The following is a 10,710-nucleotide window of genomic DNA, read 5'->3' on the forward strand; positions in this document are numbered from 1 at the left end:
CACAAATAAAAAATATACAGAATGATGATGTGACAAGAGTCATGAACCAGAAATTTTGCATAATTTAAAAAACGCATTAAAATTTTGCATAATTTAAAAAAAGAATAATACTATATGCATCAATATACCAATTAATGTACCAACAGATGATGTGATATAAGCTTAAAGGTTTTAGATATTCGTAATTGAGTAATGCTAGAGGCCCCAAATATTTTACCAAAAGTTTTACCAAATGTTGTGAGACATTTGGTAAAACTTTTGGTAGAATTTTAGGGCCTCTAGCATTTTTGTTTGTAATTTGTATAATAGGTGGGGTCAGTAATAATGTTATAACATATGTTGATACACTAATTACTATACTAATTAGTATATGCAACACCACCGTTTAAAAAGTCACAATTATTCTAAGGATTGAGTTTATGTTTATTTATTTATTTTTATATCATTAGTCTCTGGGTTTGTGACATCACATAAGAGAAAATTTGTCAAGAAATATTTCTTATGTTCGGTTACCAAACAAAAAAATAATAATGAAAAACAAGAAGAAACTATACAATCTATTTACTTGTGTTTTTTTTATTTACAATTTGCATAGTTTCAAAAAAAAAAAAAATAAGTTAAAAATATTCATCATTTTTTTTTTTTTTTTGTGTTTTTTATTTTTTCTTTCTAAAGTTTTCAAAAATATGTTGTCAGACAAGTATTCAATATTTTCTCAAAATGAATTGAAAACATAACCACACCGACCAAATACACAGAAAAAAAAAAAAATAACAAAAACAACGTCCAATTAAATACACATTACTATCTTTGAGAGAAAAAATATTAAATCCACACCTAACTTTGAAAATAATACATAATATGATTGACTCATGACTTAAACCTATAACATCAAGTTATTAGGTTAAGGTTTTACCAATGAACTAATGACAAAATCCCAAAAGATGCAAACTGATGACAAGATTCATATAAACAAGCAATGGAGAGATATGATCCAAAAAAAAAAAAAGCAATGGAGAGAACTAATAAAATAATTTGACACTTCTAGAAGGCAAAGTTATTCATTAAAGAGAACCTACATATATTATTATACAAAGCACAGAAGAGACAGCTCAAATGACATACAACTAAACAACAAAACATATATAACTAACTACACTGAAGATTTAAAGAATTTCATTTCAAGTTCACCACAAAATATATTACATCTAATCTTTGGGATTGAGAGATGGAAATGAAGGAATAGACTGCAGTATCAGCTTCCGACTGCTCCTTCGACCCGGTGATGATCCAAAGTCGCAGTGAGGCGGAGAGACTCTCTTACTGTTCGGGGAAGCAGATTTGATTGCACCAATAGGTGAGCAGTTTCCTTGCAGAATCTCCGGCATTTCATCTTCCTGAACGGTTTGGATTGGCTTCTCAAACTTGGGCTGAGGAGGCAAAAAGCTCGGCTTTCCAAACCTTTGATTACCAAAAAACCCAGAGGAGGATCCGATAGAAAGAAAAGATCGCGGTGGTTTGTTCTTGGAAAATGGTAGCTGCACAGATGCTCTGGCACACGAAGAACAAAAACAAAGAAACAAAAATGAAAATGAAAATGAAAACAAAATCAAATAATTGCGCGTGTCAATATGGTATGCGTAAGGAACTGCTAGACTTGTATATATATATACCTGCCACTGTGTAGAGGTGTTGCTGGAAGAGTAGAATCTGGATTCTGTTCAGAACTGTTCTGGATTAAATTTGTGTGTAAACTTTTGTGTATGACACTCTTTTCAGATACTTCCGGTTCTTCTTCTAGTTCAGCTTCTGCTCCTATTGTACCAGTTCCTAAATTCCACAGAAAAGAAAAAAAAAAAAAAAAAAAAAGGAACCATTTCAACAAAAAGAAACATTTCAAACTAAAATACCACCAGCATCTATGCTTCAATCAATAACTCAATACAAAATATAGCTAAAAACACATTGGTATTAGGAAGAAATACACGCTTAGAAGGGGAAAGACTGGCTGTGTTTGGATTTAGGTTTTGGGGAGGGATTTGGAAACATAAAAGAAAATGACAGGAAATGTAAATGAAATATAAGTTAAATTTTTGTCACTTTTCTCTTTCCAATTCATTTTCCTCCGTGAATCCCTCCTCAAATCTTACATCCAAACACAAATTTTACTTCTTCACTTTGCCCTTCTTTTTCCCTTACCCTCCACAAATTCCTAGTCAAATTCAGATCCAAACAAAAAGCATAAGGGTTTTTCAAGGCATGCTCACCATCCTTTCTACCGAATGCATTTTTACACCCTTCACATCTGCAGTTAATGGAGCATCCAACGCCACCCTTTCAAAGAAAACGGCCATTTGCAAATCAGATTATAAATAACAGCAAGAAAATATTGAATGCACAAAAGAAATGGGAGCCAAAAAAAAAAGAATTTAAACAAAAACAACCAACCTGATAGCATTCACAATACTTCTTTAGGCAACCAGATTTCTTGCAATTGCATCCTCTTTTATGCCTTGCTGAAGCTGGAGTCTTGCTGGACTCATCCTGATAAACCAACAACACTTATACTAGTGCTGCAAAAATCATATGGTAAGTAAAATGCAAGTCCAGATATGGCTTTCTAACCCCAATTTCTGGTACAGAGTCAGAGCTCCTGATCACTTTAGGAGCAAATGCAAGCGGGTTGCGGGATTCGATCTGCTTACGAGTTGCAAGGACAGTATCTTCATGAATAGGCTTGTTGTAGCAATCTTGACATGAGCATGGCTCCACGCAATAGACACCAGCAGCAAAGCATTCACAATAACTGCAATGAGAAGTTCAACAGGTAGATCATGAGCATAACTTGGTTGTGTGGCTTTTGTTTACATGTTTTCTTAGTATAATGCCACCAATAAGCTCCTTTGTTTATGCTAAAGAAATGCAATAACTTACAGCTTCAAACATTTTGATTTCTTACAGTTACACCGCTTGCAGCCCTCACTCTCTCCAGCATTTTCCAGCCTACGCCTGAAAATCAAATTTATGCTATAATATGGAAAAACTGATGCAATTGTACTGAGAATGTTGTGCAATAAACATCTCAAAACAGGAAAAGAGAAGTAAAAAGTGAACTGCACATGCCTCTTCTTTTTTGGACTACTCTGATTAAGCTCTTCACTAGCTATGTATCCAGATGCCTGAGAAGCATCTTCCATACCCGGAACTCCACTTTCAGTGAGACCCATGTTTCCTTCCATAGAGGTTACTGCCAAATATTGATCTTGACCGGTATTCAAAGAATGAATAGAGGCAGTGGAGCTAGGGTCATTTATCAACTGCCTTCCAGAAGACAAAGTTTCATGACTAACAACGCTGTATTCCTTTGAAGTTCTTGCAAGAGCATTTAAATGCAAACCAATTCCAGGTAGAATGCAGTGTGAAGAATCATTGCCAGGCTTCGTAGGAACCAGCTGCTTATCATTGGACTCAATGCTAACATCAGGCTGAGGTAACATGGAAGAGCCGGAACTTGAACTATCATCTAAATGCCTTCTGCGAGCTCCCGCCATATCAAAGACCAGACAGCGCCTTCTCATACCACGATGTAAATTAGAAATAGGCTATACAAAAACAGATAAAACAATGTCATGAGCTAATCACAACTTTAGAAGAAATATAAGTAGCCGCTCCACTACAGTATTCAAAAAAAAAAAAGTAACTATATACTAATCTAGGAGTAGGACCTGCACTGCTTAATGTTTCTTAATTTCTCCAACAAAGCTAACAAAAAGTAGAAAATATAAAATAGATATCAATATCTTACCTCATTATCTAATTGTTCACCAGGCTCCACGGGCACACATTTATTTAGAGAAGTACCATCAAGGGCATCTCTAGTTGTTTCTATTTCCTTCAGATGATCTTCCTCTCCAACTTGAGGGGGAGGATTTTCTGATTCATGTTGTTCAACCCCAACTGGACCAACAGCTTGAGTTTTCTGCAAATCGCTAACTTCATCATGTGTGAACTCTGACCCAAGAGATGCACATAACCTTGTCTCGGAATCCAGTGGTTTCTGTAAAGTGCCCTTAAAAGCGTCTGCATCGTCAGGTGAATGAAAGATTAATAAATCATTAGCATCAGAAATCATGGTTGCCCAATCTTTATAGTGATCAATGTTTCTTATCCCATCTAAATGCACTCCGCTTCCTACGAAACCTGTTTGAGAAACCTCTTGGACAAATGGAACTGATCCCGATGTTCCAGCCAACTTGGACACACAATTGGTGTCAATCCCATGGCAAGGCATTGTTCTACAGTCAGGGCTACCATAATCATAGTTTAGTGTTCGTGAGGCCACATTTGCAAGCTTTGAACACTCGTAAGTTGACTCAACAGGACCTTCGCCTATAAAACTCCCTGGATCAAAACTTTCCTGCAGCTCATCAGAGTCATGAGCATCATCTATAACCCCATCATTGCTACCAACTTTGTTCCTATTATCCGAAGAAAACTCTGGCTTTGATGGATCTGAGAATTGATGCCTGAAATGAACCGTACCATTAACAAACAGAATACGAAGAATGTATTGAAGAAAGAATGGTTAGTTACCTTCTTAAGAATCTAGATCCCTTGAGGGAACTGACATGTGGTGAAGTGAAAATAGATGGAAGTGATGCAAAATTAACTGAGTTGAATGGCTGACTAATCCGTATTGGCTTCACTGTCTCGAAAGGAGAAAGATTGTTGATATAATTAAAGACAGGAGAGTCCTGCAAGTGGCCAAAAAGGAATTGCCTTCAGTATAGAAGAGAATTGCCTATGCACAAATCTATGAATTTGACTCTAACATGCAAATCAATTTAATTAGAAAAGAATTCTACTGTATGAATCAAATACTTGTGTAATGCAGACATCTGAGAAACCAAGCAATAAAAAATGAAGACAGAAGGATGTTCTAGAAATGATTATCATAGAATTCAAATCATTTTTTTTCCCCAGTAAATAATAATTTAAAGACTAAACAGGAGAAAAAAAAACAGCAGAAATAAGTACCAAAAATAGACAGATCAAATTCAACAGTGTGCTTTACACTTGCATACTTTTACACATGCATGAACTCAAATTTCATCTGATGAAGCAATGGAGAACAGGTCAAATTGTCAAAATTTGTTTGCTTGGAATTATAATTGAAGACTACCTTTGAGAATTTGAACCAAGATGGCTTCCAATTCCAAATTCAAAGCATCAATTCCATGCTTCCAAACGCAGTATAAAGAATGAGGTTGATTGGTTAAATTTCTATATATAAATCAGATAAAACTGTTGATATAAGGCATCAAAAGTTTTCAAAAAAAAAAGTATATGTATGCAATAAAACTTTCAAATTTTATAATTGATCAGCCAGTCATAGATTCAAAGAAACCTCACAGGGGGGGGGGGAATAAAAATTCATAAGATATCTTCAATTGCATGACTATTCCAGTAACTTTAAATTACCCAAATCAACAAAAGCAAACCCTAATTCTACTGCACACATTATAGATCAAATTAAACCACACAGAATTCAGGCCAAAAACATGAAAAGTCCAACATTAATCATCGTACAATTACAAAAATCAAAAATGCCACAGAACAACCCTCAAATCCGAAAATCAAAAATCTAATTCACTCAGGTCAGATCAAACAACAAAATTTTCGAGAGTACTCAGAAAAATTAACCAAACCTGGTACCAAAAAACAAAACTTTCAAAGTCACAAAACAGAGTACAAATCAAGATCAGTCAAAGCACAAGAAGCACTACCCACTAGACTAAGATCGGAAAAGATAGAGACTTTGGGGTCCAAATCACCTCGAATTTATAGAGGGGAGTGGCGATCCGGCTGCGGTCTGGGGTGTCCATTGGAGGACCTCCTCCTCCTCCTCCTCCTCTTCCACATTCCTCACTCTCACTTTCTCTCTCTAACTTCTCTCCTTTTTCTTCCTTTCCCTCTTCTCCCTCCTCTCCCATCTCTCTTCCCTGTCTGTATCACTTTTCTCTATGACCCTTTTTCTCTCTCTATCACTGTGTGAGTGGCGGACTGATGAGATTCAAGAAAGAAGCGGGAAGGCGGGATGATGAGCAAGTGCAAGAGACGATTTTTCTCGACCCTACCACCGAACCCCACACTAGTAGACAGATTTTAACACACACTACTAGCTCTCTGTTGAAATCTCCATTTATACACAACAAATTGCAACAAAAAAGAAAAAAGAAAAAAGTAACGTACACTTGGTTTGAGCGGTGAAAATTATTTTCTCAAAATTATACATTTATACTTCTATTTTCTTTTCTTTTCTTGTATTTTATTTATTTATTTATGTCCATCTATTTAACCATTTTAATTATTTTTTTTCTTATCATAATATGGCCTATTTTGGCAATTGAGTTCAAAGTTAAAAAGTTAATTTTTTTTGTTTTTTTGGATTATATTATTTCTTTATTTTTTTTTACATATTTTTTTTAAAAAGTCAAAAAAAAAAAATCTTGACTTTTAATTTATTTCTCAAATAGGCCTATATTTACATACACATCATTTTTACCATATTTTTAAATGTCTATTTGGAAAGGATTACTCTTGTGAATGCTATGGGGTTTGTTCCAAGCCTAATTAGATAATCTGAACTATTCATATTATAAGATTCATCAAGTAAATTATTTACGAAAAAAATTAAATTAATTGAATATTTATAACTCTATAACAAGACTACATTTTTTGGGCAAATTACATATACACCCCTCGAGGTTTGGCTAAATTACAGATACCCCCTGAGGTTTGAGAAATTACGAATTCCCCCCTGAATGCTATATTTGCATAAGAAATTAGGGGGTAATTTGTTATGAAATATAAACCTCAGGGGGTAAATTGTTATGAAAATACAAACCTCAGGGGGCGGGATGTAATTTCTGAAACCTCAGGGGGTATCTGTAATTTAACCAAACCTCGAGGGGTGTATATGTAATTTGCCCTTTTTTTTTTTTACAAAAAATAAACAACTATCCTGATTTTGATATTGTTTTTAAAAACAATTTTAACCCGATCATGGGGTTATGTATATCTAATTAACCTAATTTTTTATGTTATATATTTAACAAATCTTATAATATAAACGATTCAAATCATCCAAATATACTAAAAACAAAAGGCCTAACCACAAAGAGGAAATCTCTGAGGCTAACTATAAGGAATCAAGACTCCAGATGTCACCCTTAAATTGTTGCTACATAGCAGAGTCACTCAACCATGTAGTGATAAGTCACGAACTCACACACAAGCGAAGATTCGAAACAATACTCTTGATACTGGATACGATTTGCTTACGTCTGCAAAATTCATTCTACCAATCTTGTGTGCTATCGCTTAGGTGACTGGCCACAAGAAAATAAAATCTAAAACCTAAAGATTTATATCCTAAAATGTTACTAAAGTGCTACACTCCCTTAGATTAAATATACTAAAAACAAGCCTCTATTGACCTCGCAACAATTACTGTTGTGAATCACAAATTTGTTTGGTTTCACTTTTCGGGATTTACCTTTTCAAAAATTAAAAAATTTACTTTTTGTAATTTTTTGTTTTCACATAATTTTTTTATAATATTTAAGTAAATCTTTTTAAATATTTAGATACACTTAACATAAATACGCTTAAAAAGTATAATATTTATGAAAAAAATTAAAAAATTCACTAAATATCAAAAATGTAAAAAAAAAAATTATGAAAATGCAATACATTTTTATATTCTAGTATATTTATTAATTTTTTAAAATAATTTTTTTATTTTTTAAAAATATCTAAGTAATATTCATCTAAAAAAATAAAAATAAAATTACTTAAGATTTTAAAAATATTTATTAAAAAAAAAATTAAAAATTCAACGTTAAAAAAATTTAAATCAAACGCAGCATAGCAATTCAGCATCCATGTCCATTCGCAATGAGAGTGGATGTGGAACCCACGGTATCAAGTGTGGGCCCTACTCCTATTTTGAGAAGGCCGTAACAAATGCGCTGTACGCTCCACTGCTATCTATCATGAATGGGCACTAGATATACAACACATACACATGGGCTTACTTTGGAAAGTAAGAAAATAATAATTTTTTTTTTTTGTTTTATTTTAAACGTGGAAGTGAAAAAAAATAGAGATGCAATATAAATAAATTAATAAATAAATTTTTTTTAATTGCCAAAATAAACCTCATATTTGACATATAGGACATTTTTAAATGTGCAATGTCATTCGAACATCCTATTTTAAGTGCTCTATTTTTTTTTAATTTAAAAAATATGAATTGATTCAAATTTTGATTGATAAACTAGTTTTTGGGGCTTTTGAAAGCACCCTTTTTCTATAATAAAAAAAAACATTTTAAAGTTTTTTTTAAAATTATTTTTGTACAACAAAAAAGATGAAAAACAAGATAAAAATAAATTGTTTTATTTGCAAAATATGAAGAAAAAATATTGAACAGTTTCGGTAATGAATTAGGTCAATTGCGTCGACAATTCGTTTGCAACAATTTCTTATGACACCATATGATATATCCCCAATCAAATCTATGTCCAAATGATGTATTGCAAATAAAGGTGTAAACTTAAAATTTTGACACATAGATTAACCAGCAACATGACTTGTCCAAAGTTGGCACAAGAAATAAAGGTCTTTGTGGACAAGGTAAAGATAATTTGCTATTTTTTGGGGATATAATCTAGAAAATTTTCAAATAATAAATTTTTTTTTCCTGAAAATAATAAATGTCATTTATGTTAATTAATTGTTATTGCTCAATATTATCTTCAAGTAAATGCAGCTTTACTCCCAATTATCTGGAATGATTTTCAGACACAGATGTTTTGTCCCTCTGTTTACTCCATCACCAGCCTTATGCTATTTTTAAAAATGGGACTTCTGAATTATATATATATATATATATATTTCTTTTAAGCAACAGATTAAGTGACTTAATGATTAAATTCCTACTTTTACCTTTAAAAAATGATTAAACCCCTCTAGGGACAAACCCATTCCACATAGAAAAAAAATTATTTGATAGCAAGTATTTTGGTGTCTCAATTTTAATGTAATTAATTTATATTTTTTGGATACTGGGTGTTTTTAACCACAATCTCATGATATTCAATCCTTCTAAATTAATTTGACACCCATTAATTTGAATCTTTCACATGCATGTACAAAAAAATTACAAATTAATAATCTTACAAACTTTCCTACTAATGTAAACAAAATTTTGGAAAGTAAAACAAAACCTGTTTCATTAGTATGATAGATATCATATTAAAAAAACTATAAACTTTATTAATTTATATAACATTTCTCTATATTAAGAAATGTGATGAATGTTTTACTTTATTTCTTATTTTTTATTTTCTACTTCTTATTTTTTATTTTGGACAGATAAGTTATAATGTGTAAATGTAAAGTGTTGAGTTGTCAATATGTATAAATTACATTAAATTAAACATCATAAATGGACATAGCAGACCAGACCATAGTCACACACATAATGTGTAACGTTTGTGACCACCCTCTCCAAGATCAATTTGGTTCTGGCGCGCTTACCATATTTCAAAAGTTGGGCTATGCTGCATACAGTCCATCACATACCATGAATCCTAAAACAGATTTTAGAAACAAGGACTCATCGGACGGATCAGAGTTATAACGCTCCATATACAAGTTAATTATATATGTACTTACGAACGTCTTTAAATTAAATTTTTAATTAAAAATTATACTTTACTAATTAATATTTATATAAATTTTAATTCATTAATTTAATTTAAATTTACAATAAATAAAAAATAAAAATATCTTATAATTCAATTTTTTTAAGTTCAATACACACTTTGTAATGATTTTATTGGACATCTACGGCCACAATAAGAAGAGTAAAGTTGTTAGAGCATCTGCATCAAGCTTTTTAAAATGATTTTTTAACTAAAATTTACAAATAATTAATTCCATCAAACTCGCTTACGGCTCATCAAAATTTATGATCGCTACAGTAACTTGTTACAACAAGCGAGACACCGTTCATCGCTATTTGTGACTTACCGAATGTCTGTCCAGAAGTCTAGCCGGTCAACGGCAATTTTTTTTTTTTAAAGAATTATTTGGCTAGTAACTTATCAATTTAATAAAAAAAGAAAAAATAACAAACACAAAAAGAAAATAATATTTAATAAGAATAAGTTAGAATAAAGAATTTGATGCAGTAGGTGCCAAAAGATGAGTAGCTAAAATAATGAAATAGCTTTAATTTGACTAAAAAATTGAAGAGTTTGGTGTAAATGCTCTTAATATATTTTGACGGTTTATATTCTTTTAAAAATGTTAATCTGAACTTTATATTAATTTTATTGAATTTATATATTAAAAAAACATGTCATGACATTTTTTGAGACAATATGCTAAAATTTTAAAAGTCAATGACCATATATATTCATCATTCTAAAATTTTAAAATTATGTATGTACCTATCATGCTAAATTGAAACGATAAATAATACATGATTAAATTACATTTTTTATATTTGAAGGACAGTTATAGCGCACTAATTAACTGGACCAATTGTACAGGAGAGTTATATTATGAATTAGAGGTGTTTGCCAATTGAGTTAGATCAAGTACTCTTTGATGCGTCATATGTTTGAATTTAGACGT

General features: G+C 31.8%; 1 protein-coding gene across 1 annotated transcript; it reads right to left on the minus strand.

Moving 5' to 3' along the window:
• Positions 1 to 1,026: 1,026 nt before the first annotated feature.
• On the minus strand, positions 1,027 to 6,244 carry LOC114307021 (protein tesmin/TSO1-like CXC 2). Its single transcript, XM_028252365.2, has 10 exons — positions 5,835 to 6,244; positions 4,594 to 4,754; positions 3,806 to 4,526; positions 3,124 to 3,602; positions 2,935 to 3,009; positions 2,626 to 2,806; positions 2,449 to 2,544; positions 2,268 to 2,334; positions 1,674 to 1,830; positions 1,027 to 1,551 (listed from the first exon to the last, which is right to left on the minus strand). The coding sequence occupies exons 1-10, from the start codon at positions 5,991 to 5,993 to the stop codon at positions 1,209 to 1,211; spliced, it is 2,439 nt and encodes an 812-aa protein (XP_028108166.2). The 5' UTR covers positions 5,994 to 6,244; the 3' UTR covers positions 1,027 to 1,208.
• Positions 6,245 to 10,710: the final 4,466 nt, after the last annotated feature.

This window comes from Camellia sinensis, chromosome 6, assembly GCF_055761805.1.
Source record: "Camellia sinensis isolate YWXY chromosome 6, ASM5576180v1, whole genome shotgun sequence".
NCBI classification, from domain to species: domain Eukaryota; kingdom Viridiplantae; phylum Streptophyta; class Magnoliopsida; order Ericales; family Theaceae; genus Camellia; species Camellia sinensis.

Excerpts from the sequence above, each read along its gene's own strand:
- LOC114307021 (XM_028252365.2), bottom strand. The coding sequence starts at position 5,993 with ATGGGAGAGGAGGGAGAAGAGGGAAAGGAAGAAAAAGGAGAGAAGTTA. Across the intron at positions 4,755-5,834 it reads CTCCCCTCTATAAATTCGAG|GACTCTCCTGTCTTTAATTA; the intron begins GTGATTTGGACC and ends GGCCACTTGCAG. Across the intron at positions 1,831-2,267 it reads TGCATTCGGTAGAAAGGATG|GAACTGGTACAATAGGAGCA; the intron begins GTGAGCATGCCT and ends TGTGGAATTTAG.